The 17,679-nt window shown below is 44.0% G+C and overlaps 1 protein-coding gene across 1 annotated transcript; it reads right to left on the reverse strand.

Annotated features, from left to right (window-relative positions):
- Positions 1-15,765: 15,765 nt before the first annotated feature.
- Positions 15,766-17,679, reverse strand: LOC142566092 (uncharacterized). Its single transcript, XM_075676858.1, has one exon. The coding sequence runs from the start codon at positions 17,232-17,234 to the stop codon at positions 16,107-16,109; it is 1,128 nt and encodes a 375-aa protein (XP_075532973.1). The 5' UTR covers positions 17,235-17,679; the 3' UTR covers positions 15,766-16,106.

The raw sequence follows: 17,679 nt of genomic DNA on the forward strand, positions 1-17,679 counted from the left end.
ATGCATACCATGTACATTTTTTCCTTATCTTGAAGACTGACTCGTCAGATCCATATATTTTCAATAATGTTCATAAATGTAGGGTCTGCTTGTTATAAGCAGTTTAACATATAGATGGGACTTTTTTTTTCAGCCATGTAGTTGATTTTAGGATGTAAGAAGAAAAAAGTGAGAGGTGCAGTACTCTGCAGTGTCCTCAAGTTGTCCAGTCTTTTTCTTTTTTTTCTTTACTCTGTCAATCTCAACATGGATGCATTTTTCCCACCCAGGTTTGTGCAAATCGGGGGGGGGGGGGGTATTCTGTAAGAGTCCACCTAGTGGACTGTCTGTCCAGTTTAGCCGCTGCTGATTGGATGCAACTCTACAAGCAAGGAAGAGGCAAGCGGCCCCCCGACACTCGGCAGCGGCCAAAATGGACAGTCCACTAGTTGGACTCCTACAGAATACCTCCCCTGCTGTTCCTAAATTGTAGAATATCAAGTTATTAAAGGCAGTGCACATGCTGGAGAGTTGGGAAAGCACTTTGAAGTCTGCTCCATGATGTGGAGCTTGTTCTTCAATCTGATGCACCAGCATGCCTGTATGTGGAAGCATTTTGCTCTATGCTTAATGCTTGCACAAAGAGGGGCTTTTACATTCTCAAGAACGTGATTAACATTTCCTTTCTCCCTAAAGCCATCTGCACAGAACAGTGTGAGCAATCTGTGCTTATGTCTGTGCCACATGGAAAATGTTAGCCCCGTCTAGCACCTTTTCTGTATCTAAAGTTGCTGTTACATGCGCATTATTGCAGTACAGCTTAGACCGCTTATAACGTAACTGTTTCTAGTGCAGAACAGGCTATAACGCCGCTTTTTCCCGATTCCCGTTTACCCACCCATAGAACCATGTATATGTATACTGCTTACAATACAGCCGCGCGAGACAAAATACCGGTTATAATGCGGCTTCTGCTGGAAAATCCCGCTGACCAATGTGCCGGCCGATGGTAGAGGAGCGCAATGAGGGTGACATGGAGGAGACTCGAACAAACAAGGAATGATAAAAAATTGTGGCAGCGCGATGCGATTGGCGCGGTTGTTGCCTAGGCGATAGAGAAGACCGCTTGGGTGCTTACCAGCGGTGCACTCGGCACTGAACGCGGTTTCAGTATGTTTTCAGGGTACACGTGGCGATGCGCGTCTATGTGAGGAGCCGATATTGTTGGAAACTTTTCCGCTGGCTAGACCTAACCAGCGCGCCTCGTCTGGAGTCTGCGACCAAAGTTACAGTTTGGTGCAGAGCCAACAAAATGTGTTGCCGTGGCTGTATGGTACTTGGAAAGCAGAGGAAACTTCTACCTTGACAACGAAAGTGAGGGCATGGGTTGGCACGGGCAACACTCGAATGGCGGCAACTTGGTCCGTGGTCGCTATGTTTTCGACACCGCGCATACACCGATCAGTCCTACCAATAGGACAAGACACTGTACTGCGTCCGAAATTTGTTGCTGTTTTGCATTAGATTTGTGGAGTTGGTGGCAGTGTTGCGGGGCATTTCGAATAACTGAGATGGCCTAAAAAAATTAGCCGGTGACTTTCCTTTATAAATGAAGATTATTTGTCTGCTTCATGCAAAGACCACAGGTGCTTGGACATTAACCTTTCAATGTTTGTAGATTTAAACGGATGTAAAGATCCCGGTTGCATGCATCGATTCTCGGATATGCGCAGCTGCTTGGTCTACATGCTATGCATATGTGCAGCCTTTGAAAAAATGTTTTGGTACTACTTATAGTGAGGATATTCGCGACACCGGCGATTTGCGCTATGAGCGGTATATGCTGTATGAGATAAAAAAAAATTTTGCTGGTAGAGGTGCGAGAAGCACCGCTAGAACACTGATAGGCAAACTTTGTTTAAAATTTTAGTTTGCTTCAAAAGTGTGTTGTGGGAGTGTGCATTCGATGGCTGAGCAGTTTTATGAGAACGCACTGTATGACAGGTGGCATGGTTTTAATGCCATTAAATATGTCTGCGTGATACCAAGTGAATGGCATTACATTTCAAAGCATTGAATGGTTATTTCTTGTGCCTCCGTGCCATGGGTATTAATGTTGAGTGATGGTAGATATGCAGCTCACGGAAAGTGTTGACCAATGTAGCTACAAGCCTTTGTGCTGAAGATTTCAGCTCATTAGTTGGTATGTTCAAATGGGATGGACAGTTTCATCTAAAGTTAAGGCCATAGCTTTGCATTTACTGTATGGAAGAGTATGTTGCAGGTACAAAACAGTTTTGTAGGCGTGCTGCTTTGGTGTGTCCAGAATTCCCCATTGATGTATGCTAAGCTGCACAAGATGGAGCTGCTACTATGGCCAGCATGGAAATCATTGGTTGTACATGGCGTTGCCTAAACTTTGTCCTTTTGGCTTCAAATGTCTTTGTGACTTTACAAAGTGATCATATATAACAAAAGATTGCATTGTAAATGAAAGAATTTCTAATGATTATGCATGTGCACAGAACCTTTTTGCCTTCATTGTGTCTGTGCATGTGTGCGCGCGCATGTGAACCTCGCTATATGAAGTTGCAGCAGACACAAAATCGCTTTGTTATATATCTGATACAGTCGAAACACGCAATAATGAAATCCCGCAACAATTAAATTCTCGCGACAACAAAACCTTTTAGTATCCCGTGCGAACGCCCATAGGATTCAATGCATTTAGAACCTCTCGGCAATGAAATGTCGCTGTACTGTAATCCTGTGTCAACAAAATTTGCTGGAACGTAACTCCGCATATTACCTACTCACGTAAGGCTAGCAGGCTCCAAAATGTGTTCAAATGCGATTGTTTTGCCCTAAAATTGTGTAAAATACCACCACATTACACTTGTGTAGGTGCCGCCATTTTTGTTCACAAAAAAAAAAACACGTGCTGGAACTGGTCAGTGCGCTGGAAACAAGTCATGGCCACCATCTTGTTTGTTGATCGCCCATTTCAAGCGGCGCGCATGTTGCTACCGACATCGTAGATCGTTATTCGAAACGCGCATTCAGTTTGCGTTCCCTGCGGCTGACGACTGAGCGAGGCCTAGGCCAATTGCGTGAGGCGAAACTGAACACCCGTTTTTAAGAACAATCGCCGCTCGCGGCAGTGCACTGTGTAATGTGCGCCTCGGTGAGAAAAATGCGGCAAGGACAAGGAAATCCACGCCCCACCAACATGGAATTGTTTACGGCACTTGAGATGGTGGTCGCAGCATATGGAGCGTTGCGCATCAGGCCATGATTTAGTGATCATCCGGGAATACGCATCCCTTGCTTCAAGAACACTGGTTCTGGTGCCACCTGACAGGCATCGCGTGCAGATTCTCGGTGCCGGCCGTAGATTTGTGCGAAAAGGGTGTTTTCCTAATAGTTTGCCTTCGGGTACACGAGGCACGACCACTCTGGCGCTCGGCACCGGACACGCCGGTGCCTACGTGCAATGCGGTGCCTATGGTGGCTACGCGCTGGAGAAATGCTGCTGCATGCACTGTTGCTCTGCGTCCGGTGCAGAGTTTCGCAAGATCTTGCCAATGTGATGGCATCTCCGAAAGCGATTGACCGAGAATACTGCGCTACGACAGTACTGCCACTGCTGTTCGATGCATGCGGCACACTTTGTACTGTCAATGCGGCCTTTATCCTCGAGCAAACCTTGCAAAGTAGGCTAACGGAATTTTGACAGTAAAGTTTTGTTATGCGAAGCATTACCTATCTGTGCTGTCTCATTTGGCAACAACGAAATTCTCATGAAAGCGAATTTTCGCGTTCTCCGCCGATTTCATTATTGCGAGGTTCAGCTGTATTTGTTATAAGCATACAGGTATTGGCAAAAAAACAAACATAAGTCTATGTGAAAGAAATGAAAGTGTGGTACCTCCAACAAACCAGGAAAGGTTCTACTGCAGATTTTGATAACCCATCGGCATCTTGCCGTGTCGATGTGAGGCATGGAAAGAACAATAAATTACATGTGCGCTTCACCGCTGCCAATACTCAGTCATGCGATTGGTGTTACCATTGCAGCCCAACCAAGCCAAGCTGCTGGCCAAAATGTGCACACTGCTCACAGACTTTTCCGACACTGAGGGTACTGCACGTGAAGTTGTACGCTCCTACTACAGCTGTCATATCTCATGCGCAATCACAGATAAGTTCTACGATTGCAAACATTAAAAAGTTTTCACAGACTATTACGATACTCCCGAATGTGAAATTTGAGCGCAGCTCTATGCATGTTTTCATTTTGCGATATATTTGCTGGCTCAGACAATCTGTCTTGTGCAGCACATTGCAAACAGAGCAAAGTGTGGCGCGAGGTGGGTACAATTCACAGCAGCCACCGCAGACATACCTCTGCTCAAGCAGCGCTTTTTTATACAGGGTGTCCCAACTATCATGCACTAAGATTTTAAAATATGCAAATGCCATGTAGCTGGACAGAACTGCGCGGCTGGCCACTCGAGGAACTTTGCATGTATTCGTGGGCATCTTTCATGCTTGGAAAAACTTTCATATATATATTAAGCAACAGAAAGCTGTATCAGAAATTTTTCATGTTTTCTACAATTTCCTCATTGACACTTTTCATCTCATTATATTTGAGAAGTTAAGACCAATTATGTAGTTAGGCGGAATGCAAAAAATAATCTATCTCCAAGCGATCTGAGTATCTCCGTCTCTTCCACCGCCAGTCTCCGCTCGCACTGGAAGACTGCACTGCTCAGCTCGAACCTGACGGCACAACTGTGGGTCGTCCAGCGAGCCGAGGGAGCCGCTTCGAGACAAGGTCTCGGAACCGCGTCCGCGGCAGGTGCCAAGACCCCCTAAAGAGACGCCGGAGTCAAATCTTCTTGATTTGAAAATCGCTCTCTCTCTCTCTCCAAGCGATGGCAAGCAACATTAGCTTGGTTCTGTCCAGCTACGTGGCATTTGCATATTTTAAAATCTTGATGCGTGATAGTTAGGACACCCTGTATGTGGTATCAGTGGCGTCATTGGTGAACAGATGATTTAAGCTACTCTCGTGCCATCTCATAGCCATCATTGCCACAGAGCCTGTTTTGTGAAGCACATACACTTTTCACGCTTTCGCCATACCATCCTCTTCCGCTTTCCTCCTCGCATTATCTTTGCTATCGCCATCTTTCATCCCTGATGCGCTCTGCGTTTGCCCTTTCATTTTCGCTGTGCTCATTTGCTCAGTTATGAGGAATGCTGTTGCTCACCGCAGGAATGGGCAAGAGCTGCGCTCTAAAATGTGCAGCCGCCATCAGACATTTTGGACATGGAGGGGACTGCATGTGGCCTGTACATGTCTCATCTTGCACGTAATTATCGATAAGGCCTGCGAATGCAAACATATTGACAGCGAGCTTCCAACGATGGCTTATCATCAGGCACCCGGCCTGCTGCAATGCTAGGCCTTTGGGCCAGCTAACCAGTGCCGCTTTGTCAGTAGGCGGCAACCAAAGTTGCGATATCGTGTCTAGTCGTCATAGGGGCAACCTTGTTCGTGGCCACCATGTTTACGGCATTGCGCGCATTTTATGCCCGAAACACCATGTAGTATCTGAAATTTTGGTTATTGCTGTTATACTGCCGCTGGTAAATCTGAAAAATCGGTAGGCGACTGTATTTGACATTTTAACGCGATAGCGTTAAGGAGCTCGTGTCGCAGAAAAGCCGGTGTCGTCGGCGTCGGCGTCGGCGTCGGCGTCGGCCGTGAGCGATAAATCACGGCAGGCACTTCATAAATAAAAAGCAACTTCCAAGATGGGCTGGGTGGGAATCGAACCAGGGTCTCCGGAGTGTGAGACGGAGACGTTACCACTGAGCCACGAGTTCGATGCTTCAAAGCGGTACAAAAGCGCCTCTAGTGAACGCGGTGTTACCTTAGAAGGCTCAGGCGTGCGTCGCTTGCTGAGGCGCGCATTTCGTTGTCGCGCCGAACGCTGCGTTGCTTGACGCTCACCGCGTCCGATGCGGGGCTCGTTGTCGCTGCGCCGTAGCCCAATACCCCTTGGCGGGTCGACGGGAACGCTGTCGCGTTCCACTCTTGAAGGCGAAGCTTAAGCGTCCTCCATTTTTTTTGCTACCAAAATATTTTAAGACTCATCCAAACAAAAATTTGCTTCTCTATAACCGATACCATGTCAGATCTCGCATTTACGGTTTCGTTATGGCAGGAAAATATTCTATTGAAAGAAAGCGTGACCAACCAAGGTTTATATTTACTTCATTTATCCGATAATTTGTTGTATTGAGGTTCGACTGGATCATAAGTTTAAGTCACTAAAGGTATGTAAAGTGTAATTAATATAGCCGGAAGAACCGTGATGCCAAAACCACAAAGATTAAACAAAACAGTTTTTTACCCATCTTTCACCTTTGAGCTGAACGATTGTAGCACCAAAGTTGCCTCTGCTGCATTTCGATGGGGGCGAAATGCGAAAACACCCGTGGTACTTAGATTTAGTTGCACGTTAAGAACCCCAGGTGGTCGAAATTTCCGGAGTCCTCCACTACGGTGTGCCTCATATTCAGAAAGTGGTTTTGACACGTAAAACCCCATAATTTTTTTTTTAAAAAAGACGGTTGCCTCTAGTAATTTAGTAGAAATTATACTCTGCTTCACTGTAACTTGGCAAATTGCGAAGGCTGTGGGACCTCCACACTCTATGCTAAAGAGAGCCATATACTTCTGAACACAGTTTACAAAACATAGTTTGCATGTTTTTCGTTTTCTTTTTTTTTTCTGTTATTGCAGTTATTGTTCGAAAAAAATTCTTGTCCTCCTCACCGTGCATCAGCACGTTATGAATTATAAATTTGCTTAACACATTTTTTCTGGCATGTGGCATCGCCTGCTTAGTTTTTCAGTTTAATAATACGATGGTTTGGCTGACGGAAAAGGTGGAAGGGTCGCCAAATACACAGGCACAAGCAGTGCACACATTACATTGTTTGGACACGTGTTGCAAATGTCTGCTCCTGACAGCTCCCACTTTGGCCCGTTGCAGCGGTGGGCAGAGCGACACACTGGGAGAAGTCATGCCATTCCACCACAATACTGTTGGCCTACAGCGCCTCCAGCCTTCTGCATTTGCCAAGTAACGGTGGAACGGAGTATAGTTTCATGGCAACTCCACAATGTAACAGAAATGAGTAATATAAGAAAGGTGGCATATAGGTTGCTGACTCGGTTGATTATTGCGTGGAAGATTTCAGCACAAGTAGCTTTATTTAGAATGACAGGTGTGGCTGCAAAGTGTGAAAAGTAACGAGAATGCACTTGAGAGTGAGGTTTATACTTTCTAAAAGCTATACAGTAAAACCTCGTTAAACCATACCCGCTTAAACAGTAGTTTTGTTTAAAAAGTAGTAAAGTCAAATCCCTGACTCAGCGGCCATTGAACATGATGTGTTTTGTATCCACATAAACCGTACCGGCTTATTGCGTACGTATCGGTTAACACGCAGTCTTTCACTTTTCGTCGCACAAACACGGCAGTGCGTCGTCTCCATCAGGCAGGCCGGCAGAACAACAAGCCTCAAAGATTGGAACGGCCTCCAAGTGCCCTGCGTGTTTGTGCATGAAGCCACATCAACATCATTTCGGCGCCGTGCCAGAGAGCGTTGTGGCGTCGTGCAACCAAGGACTCATGTCATGCTGAAGCTCGAATAAAAAAGACGCCGGGTGCTCAGCATAGAAGAAAAATTAGAAATCGTTCATGCTATCGAATGTGACGCGAAGAAGTGTGAGCTGGCACGCGACAGGGATCTTGCGTTGACTACGGTGTGTGGCATTTGGAATGTGAAGAAGTTGCTCGGTGGCGCTGCTGCGACCGCGAAGAGATGTCGGCTACGAAATTCAACTTTTCGTCATCGTTGCCTCTGTTGCCGAAGTGTCAATTAGCGACAGTGATGAGGACGGCACGGAAAGTGACGGCACGGGCAATTCAGGCCCGACAGGGGTAGAAGCTGTGCGTTACGTCAGCCTCATGGATGCAATCGTCGCAATGAGAACAGTACCCCCTCAATGAAAAAGGTGCCCCATGACTTCTGCAGCGCTACCACGTGTGTGCATGGAGAATACGTAATGCCAATGAGGAATCTGCCATGCGAGTGTTTGCCGAGAAGAGGGGCTGGCTAAAAAGCTGGCTCGTAGCTTCAGTAAGTTTGAGGCTGCTGTCATCGCTGCTAGGCCACCACGGCATCAAACGAAAATAACACTTTTGTTACGCGAAATAAATACTGCATGTGTTTTTCCCCTTTCAGCGCACTCTCTCCGAGTTCCATTTCTGACAGGCAAGTTGCCGATCTCATGCTATTTCGGTTAAGCAGTACTACCGTTTAGTATGTACTTTTTCCGAGGTCTGGCCAACTACAGTTTAACGAGGTTTCACCGTAAATATTGCCTGTCTGTTAATTTTATGGGTAACCACTCCACATAGCGGGAAACTTGCATTTTGCCACACATATTGTGTAAACTCATAGTGGCACTAGCACAAGTTTTTTAGCAAATGCGTGTGCTTCGCGCACTGGCTGGCTTCAGTATTGCAATTACTATGTGCACCTAAGCCTATTAATATAACTTTTTTTCACAGATCCCGACATCTGCCGTCGTGAATGACATGTTGCTGAAAAAATTGTATCCTGATGTTCCACACATTGTGTTCAATAATTGAGTCTTCCAAAACAGCTGGTATAGAAACATCAAGACAGCAGGACACCATGCACAATGTTGGTACAGAGAATGGAAGCATCATTGTGCCTGGTCATTGATCTTTTGTGGGCACAGTTCTATTGTAACAAGTCTTTTTTTTTATTTATTTATTTATTTCAGAGCACACCACCTCAAAATCTTTGGGCATGTAAAGGTACCTTGAGCCACTCGTATTGGCACAATAATTTATATGCTGGTGGCTACAGAACATCCATTAGTGAATGTTTTCCCTAGGTATTGCAATGTTTTGCAGCAATTTAACATAGCAGCGAATTTGCTGCTGCATTCTCCCCACAATGTATACCCTTACCCAATGTGCCAGGTTTCATTTTGGTGCCTGCACCCTCGCTCTACTTGTGTTGGCTATTTGTTCCTGCAATTGGCATTGTGTAAAGTTTCCCTGCTTGTCGGAAATCCCTTCCGTCGCTAGGTTGTTCATTGCGGCACTGGCTGCTTCTATTGTGAGGCAGACGTACATGTGGTAATTGCACACAGCTACACTTACCCGCAGTGGTTGCTCAGTGGCTATGGTGTTAGGCTGCTGAGCACGAGGTCGCGGGATCGAATCCCGGCCACGGCGGCCGCATTTCGATGGGGGCGAAATGCGAAAACACCCGTGTACTTAGATTTAGGTGCACGTTAAAGAACCCCAGGCGGTCGAAATTTCCGGAGTCCTCCACTACGGCGTGCCTCATAATCAGGAAGTGGTTTTGGCACGTAAAACCCCGTAATTTAATTTTTTTTTAACCTTTTAAGTGTATCTGAAGAATGCTAGAAGAAATATGAACTCCTGGAGTGAAACATGTCAACAGGGAGGCACGGTGTTGCTCTACAACGGCCAGCACTGTTGTGATGAAGGAGCCTACACTCATTTATTTATTCATTGGCTACACTGGTGTCAATAAGCATGTGAAGGATTCAAGTGTTACTCAAATGCAGCTAACACCACTTCAACTTGTCAGTGATGTTGGTTCCAGCATTGGGGTGTTCTACTTTCTTTAAGAGGCTCTCTACAGGGGAACAACAATTTAGTATCAGGTATCATTAGAGCCATATGCTCTGTGCATTGTGCTTGTTTCAAAATGTTAAGACCTGATTACGGTGCTTGCATACCCAAGAAGTTTCATATATATCTTGAGTTCTAAGATAGTTGATAGATGTAAGGTATGACAACAACCCTCTTTGGCATGTTTGCCTTATCTTCTAGCCTACAGTTTTTCTTTGTGTATTTAACTACTTTTTTTAATAGATGAGCAATAACATGCTTTATATGTATATTACCACCCACGTGAGTCACATGGGCAGTAAAACATTGTCAGATGCGCACAATATAAAAACCAATGGCAAGAGTAGTACCATTCTTGAACATTGAATAACTGAAGCTGAGGATAGGGCTTTTTAATGCTCCTTTAAGAACATGGAAACTATGATGGCAACTTGCAACCTCATCCAGCCATGCTTAATTTGTAGATTCAACTGTTTCTTGGTAAAGCAAATTCACTGAATAAGCATAAGCTTCAATATGCCAATGGAAATAATTGCAAGCTTTCATAATACAATAAGTACCATATGTATAAGCCAGCCAATCATTGACTGTGTTAACAAGTAAGGAGTCTGGTATATCTCCCAAGTAAAAAGTTTGTTTGGTTGTATTCCCATCATTTTTCACAACAGGTTTTTAGTAAAATTTTAGAATCAAATACAAATGTTTGAAAGGTACAGACTTAAATATTTATGCCCAAACCGTTTTGTCTGTTTCCAAAATGTAGAAAAATATGGTAAAATGGTCAGAGTTTTATTCATATTCATTGCAATTCTCTTTGCAAGTGCATTCTATTGGGCTCCTTGCAAATGGTCAGGCATGGTAGGCCGCAATTTGTTTGAGTATAGAAAAAGACCATGACAACACATCAGGCTGGTTATACATGTTCAAAAGTGATCACACAAGTAAGAAATTAAACCAAAAACAGCAGTACCATCACGAACTCTCACAATAAGAATCTTAGTATGTGAAGCTATGTATAGTACTGTTCAATACCTGAGTGACTAATATAATGGGCTATACCAAAATAATACTTACGCTAGACAAGGTGAACAATCTGGAGACAGCCCAAAACAATGCATCCTTGATTAGAATACTGCAGCTAATGCAAAAAAAGAAAAATTAGTTGCTCTGCCTGCTTGCTTAGTAAGTGCGCCGTCTGAAGAGCAACTATGCTGCCTGTGGTAGATGATAGTTCTGCAACTGGAAAAAAAAAAATGCCACACAAAATCGCCAGCAGGTAGCCACCATATTCCCTCGTATCCCACGTAGGCAAGATCTAATAATCATAGTATAACATATTTCAGCCATAACTGAATATTCCAAGAAAATCGGATATTGTGTTGAGTGCTTTGATATGGGATTGTAAGGTGTGATTAAGGCACAAGATGATTAAACCTCAAATAATTGCATGCCTCTGTGCAGGCACAGGTCTTTTCTTGTGCAAAGGTTCAAATTGAAGAGGGTCTGGGAAGGCAAGTGCTAATCGTGTTGGCAAATTACAAACATTGCTGAGTAGTGCAGCTCTTCAACATTGTTTATTGCACTAGGTATCACCCTTTTCCTGGGGTGTAGCAAAGCAGAAAGCCAACTGCCCACTTATGTTTGGCTATTTGTAGCAATGCTTGCCAACTACTGAATAACTTAACATGGTGAAGCATGTCATTGTGTCTTGAAAAAAAAAATAATAATGTAACGGTAGGTAAAGGCATGCACCATGGCATGATACATTTTTGTCGAAAATGGAAACAAATGTGAAATTACTGTAAAGTGTTTGAAGAAGAATGATTCGTGCACATGAATGTGTGTGCAGACTTTTTTTTTTTTTTTTTTAATATGTCTTGTGCGAAGAGACATCCAAAGTTAGGTTGAATCTGTATACCATGCCTTACAGTGTGTGGTTGTGCGAGGCGGAGCTTTACATTTGTGCCAAAGGGCCCTGATGCCCCAGCGACCTGGTCACAACAATTGCTAGTGCATTCGTTGACCTCTTCTGTTGATTTTTATACGCTGTCTATCCTGCTGCTGGGATCCCAGATTACCAACCACTTCTGAAAGGACAATAGCATTGTCCTGTGACAAAATCTGGCAATGGTACAGTGCCATAACAGGTAGCACCTCGCTCGCTTGTGCACCAAACGTGGCGACAGCAGGGCAGGCTACATTGAAGTCGCCCAAGATCTTCCATGTCCTCAAGGCTCCAAGCAGGTTGGCTTCCAAAAAGCGTACCAGGGCACACCTCAAAAACGACACTCTGCTAAGAGGCCATAGCAGCGACTCGCGCCACGTGAAGCTGCCTACAAGGGGAGAAGCCAACCATTGCGGTTGGCAAGCCTTTTATGCAGAAGGCTGCCTGTAACGAGTAGGACCTAGGCTCCGAATGGGACTTGTTATCTTTAACAGAATAAGTTTTAGCAACCACACTTCCTTGCACGGGAAACGACAGGATTGCAGGTCAGCAGTTTAGTAGTTCAGCTGTCACTGCGGTATGAAAAAACTGATTACAAAGTGGCAAGGCCGATCCTAAGGTTGACATGGCGGCATATGTGATATACATACATGCCCTATGTGGAGAGCAGGAGCCTCCCATAGCACTATGGCTGGCTGCCACCCTATGCCCACATCAATGACTTCTGGGATGACAGTACTAGCTGTTTGTGTCTCCTGTCTTATCGTCTGTGTTATTTGCCATATTGAATGAAAAGCAGATAGCTCAGCTTCAAACACTCATGCGCTGCTAGTGCTGCTGACATTGAGACATGCTTACTCCCAAAACTTGTGTGCTCCAGGCCCTAAGTACTCATCGCGTGTCAATGCTACCTGGTCTGTCGGCTGCACACCATGTGCTGCAGACCCCCCACAGGTCTAAGCTGTGTGCCGTTGCATAACTGTGTCCTTTGAACGCCAATGTGGGGAAGTTGCAGCTTATTAGCATGAGCCAGTAGTCCCTAGCCATGGCTCTTGTATTCCGCATCCTCGTCTGTTCACTAATTCTGTTCTGTCGCGGCACTGGATTCTCACGCCAGTTGGAACCTCTCCCCACTTTATCACATAAAGGAAAAAAAAATCTTATGATTGCAGGAAAATTTTGCTGTAAGGGACCCATCCAACTTTCATGATGGGTATTTACCATGTAAATATGCAGCACTGCTTTCAGAAGCATTCCTGTAGGAAAAATCTATTTTTCTACGTAAACTTATCAACTAATGAAAGGCTAAAACGCACAAGCAAAAATGTCTTTAGAAAATTCAACGTCGCATATTACCTGCGCACTTGCAGGGCTTTTGAGACCAAGAAAACTTTCACAATACACCTGTGCTAGCAGAACAGAACAGTTGGAATTAATGGCAGAAGCGAACACATTTGGGCTCGCTGGTTTATGACTTGAGCGGAGACTGCGCAAAATAACAGGATGTGAGGAAGGGACAGACAACGGCGCCAACTAACAACCAAAGTGCCATTGTCTGTCCCTTTCTTACGCACTGTTATTTTGCACTGTGTCAGTTCAAATCACAGGATTAATTGTAAAGTCTATTCATTAGAAGTGATGTGGTTTTTGCTACTGTATGGAATCACGTGAAAATGGAAAATGTTTACTATGTGGATAGATCTTTATGCAAGTACGTTTGTAAAATTATTTTATAATGATTAAATTATCTATAATGTGGGTCCTATGGCCATCAAAACCTCTGCAGTGTGCTTCCATACGGTAATCGCATGGTCTCCATAATGTGTTATGGCAGGTGTTGTTACGTAGTAAGTAAAGCTGCTGCATGTGTTTAGCAAAACTGTGTGCATAGCAAATTAACTTCAAGGTTAAAAAATATTAACTTTTTATGAGTGTCGTTTTCACAACTCCTTCTTCATGGTCTGGAACCCCATGGAATTTTGTGTTGCTGTATACAAAGCAAATAAAGCATTAACGTGGTTTGGACTTTTATGTCATTGCATGAAGCATAAAAAAATGCCACCAATCAGAAAACATATTTAGAGAGCTGAAAGTACTGAGGCAACAGTGTAGGAAGGCCAGAGGACGCAAGAATGTAAAACTGATGCCAAAAGCGCTGAACTAACAACCAAGTTTTATTGTTGATGAATTGACGTGATAGGTACATAATATCATTGTGGCGAGCATGGAAAACAAAGCAGCAGCATGAATACAAAAAGTTTTATAGCCTTACAATATATCAATTTTATAACTGCATGGGAATTTAAGTTTTTTGCAAATGTACTGGTGGAGGGGTGCTGACACAAGTGTCCAGTAACCTCAAGATTTTTGCAGCTTCTAAAGTTTCAGGCATAATTTTATTCTGGCTTCCACTTGCAATCAGTCTTTTCAAACTCTCAGCCACAGTGACTGCAGTGGAAGACAATGCCCTGAAATAGCATGCTCTATACTGTATTTATATTAAAACAACTTCCTGAAGTGTAGAAAAAACTGGCAGCTGTAAAACTGAAGTTTCAGGAAAAGGAAAAAGAAAGTTATCCCGTACATGCATTGCCTCTCCCGTAATTTGAAGAAGGCTGGCAGAAGGGCTGGCATGGATGTCCTCTTTTCCGTAGCAGGTTAGCCCAAGGCTGCACCCAGCAACACTGCTGTGAAAATAGTTTATTCGATTCCACTGTCATGCAAAAAAAAAAAAAAAAAGTATGTACGACAAACGGGCTGTTGTCTCAAGCAAATCGGGGGAGATGAGAGCCGTTTCAGGGCATTTAGCCTTTCACTGCAGGGACTGTGGCTGTATCCCATATTTTTATAAGACAAGGATAGTGAGTAGAAGCTAGCAAAAAACTAGCTATGTGCAAAATTTTAGAAACCGAAAAAATCTTAAGGCTACAAGATTAAGGCGTCTGTGCCGCTTTTTTGCTTTTGTAAAACGCAGACGAAGCTGTTTTTGTACCGATTTTCATGTTTATTCTGCATACTGCTTCACACAATAAACTTGAATTTCTGTGCAGTTATAGAAATTGGCCGCATGCTGCAATAGACTATTACAATCGTAACATATAATTGTTTGTGATGCTGCTTTTTTTCCATGCTTACCACAAAGATGTTCTGTATTTACAGATTCTAATTCACCAGCAATAAAACTCAGTTCAGTGTTTGTGGCATCACTTTTACGTTCTTGTGTTCTTTTGTCTTTCCTATGCTGTTGCCTTAGTATGTCTAATAAACTAGCCCATCAACTCGTGAGCTGAAAGTTTTTTTTTTCCTTAAAACTCTGGCTTTCAAGTGCTTTTATTTCCTTTATAAGATATATCCAAATGAAGTAAGCTTGGAATGACAGTGTAAACCAAGTGCTGCAGAATGGGGTTGTGGACAGCAAACTATTCATCATATAAAAGTTAAGACTACTATTGAAAGAAGAGCTGACACAAAGCTTGTTTAAGTTAGTGAGGTAGTAGCACTAGTGGAGGTCACGCACAGCCTTGTTACCTGTAGATATTAGCACTCTTGTGTCGCAAGGAAGAAAACAATGCAACGTGCCTGTGAAGGGAAAAATGCTGAGAGGTGAGTACCAGAGAAAAGTATGACAGGCGTCTCAAGTAAGGCTTCTATACCCCTTGTGTCACAGCGGCCCATAATCTTTCTGGGGGATTTCCAAGAATGGGCACAGTGGCACATACCCAGTGGTCTAAAAGTGGGGCAGACCAAATACAAGAAAATCAAAGAAGCCATTAACTATTGTGCTATTCCATTAAGAGATGCGGCTGCTTTAGAGGTATGTACGAGCCAAGATTATGGCATAGCCTTTGTCGTGATGTATTGTGCGATTACACAGAAGGGCACTTGCTCAAACTACTTAGTCGGTCAGAATTTTGTGCTATATAGGTCGAAGTAATGGTGGCACATACCTAATTGACTAACAAACGGGTAGCCTACATATAAGCACATCAAACAAGCCATTTAATATTGTGCACAATTCCATTGAGAGGTATGTGTGCTTTAGAGATACGTATGAGCCAACACTATACATACATTTTATTTCATTATTTAAAGGTTGGATGACACAAAACGGGTGGACTCGCTACTTGTTGGTCAGCAACATTACTTGCAGAACATACACCAAAACATGGAGTGTTAGGCAAAGAAAGCTTTGCTCTAAAATTGAGAACTGCTCAGTGTTATAACAGCTCTTCTGTAATAATGAAGCAAACTTAAAACAGGGCCGTATTAAGCCTGTCGTCAATGAGACTTTGGCATTACAGAAACTTTTGCAAAGGTACATAAATAATAATCGTGTCCCCTTAAAACTATACATTAATGGCATCAACACCTTTCATTTTTAAATCTATACTGTACAGCTAATGTCTTTCCAGAACTTCGAAACATTGCACACCCGAAATTATTTTTTCGGGATAAGTTAAAACCGTGTGCTCTCTCCACGGAGGATAAATACGTACGACGGCACCATGGTCAAGCTTTTCGCGCTCGGCTATTTCCAATGGAAGTGTAAGGCACACGTTTGAAATGTCATGTGCGAGGCTGTCAACCTCACAGGCACAGTAGGCGATACCATAAACGTTTTCTAAGGTAAGTATCCTCGCCGTAACTGTTTCAGGAGCATCACGAGAAAATGTTTTTGGAAAGTTAGCATTTTCCTTGTAGAATTTCCAAAGCGTCAAGTCCGCGCTCTCCTTCTGCCTGGAGACCAAAAGACGTTCTTCAAATCCATTTTTCAAAGCGAACTGCCTCGGCGCAGGGCTTTCGATACTGCTGAACTGTGCATCACAAACATTGGAAGCAGACTGAACAGCGTTTTGTGAAATCGGCGATCCTGCGCACAACGGTTGTAGTCTTGTTGGTTCTGCGTCAACTGAGCTGTTTATTTCGTCTTCGGTTATTTCGTCGATGGCCATACGGGCTCGCGTAGCCCTATCCTGGTTATGACTGCTGCCTTCTACGGAATCGTCGCTGCTGCTTTCATCAATCACGCACTGGTTACCTTGAAAATTGCAGGTCTTTCGCCTTCTGCGTGCCGATCTGCCGTATATACTGCTGCCTTGCGTCCTATCGTTTACGAAACACAATCTCCAAGTATTAGTTTCGAGGCCAGTGTCCCATGAAGCGCTTGCTAAGGTATTCGGAATTAAGTGGCGCATGTCGCTCGGTAGCTTTTGTTGTGTCGCAGGGTCGCCAGTCGGTTCCGCTCTTGCTTCCGACAATCGTAACGCCGATACCGTACGGGTTTGCAAATCTCGCTTCCTCTCAACGAAGAAGTGCACATCAGCAGATGGAGACGCATGAACGACATCCGAATGCACATCTTCAGGTAAGCGCCGTGACGAGCTCGAATACTCGTCGAAATCGTAGATGTCATTGGCACTGTCGTCGTGATCCAACATACTCCAGCCCAGCAAGGCTTGCTCGCTGTCTTTTCCGTCTCGAAACATATTGAATATCGCGAGAAGATGACGGATAACTAGATGCATTTCAGTCTCTTATTTGCAACAGGTCACGTTTGGGCTCCGTTTCCACTCTGGGCACTCGCTATAGCAACATACAAGCAGAAGGTCGTGACTGGCCGCAAAGTACTTGCAACAGACGACACCATTGCGACACACAGAACACCTACAACTCTAGCAGACTCTAGTACATTCTAGCCAACATAGTGACACAACCTTGGCGCGCTAAAATAAGTTGAACGAGTCAACTCTACATTGTAGACAGTTTCGTAACTGGTTCAACGTTGTAACCTGCAACATAAATGGTTGCAACTTAAAAATAAAAAACCGCTTATAAGGTAAATGATCTGGAAACATGCGACCTATCCCCACAACGTCTTAATGCCTGAATAATAATAAACTATTTTGAAAGTATTCCGTCTCAGGATCAACTTGGGGCTCTATCAAAGCCAAGGTGGCGTTGGCTCTAGTC

Source organism: Dermacentor variabilis, unplaced genomic scaffold, assembly GCF_050947875.1.
Source record: "Dermacentor variabilis isolate Ectoservices unplaced genomic scaffold, ASM5094787v1 scaffold_12, whole genome shotgun sequence".
Classification (NCBI taxonomy): Eukaryota; Metazoa; Arthropoda; class Arachnida; order Ixodida; family Ixodidae; genus Dermacentor; species Dermacentor variabilis.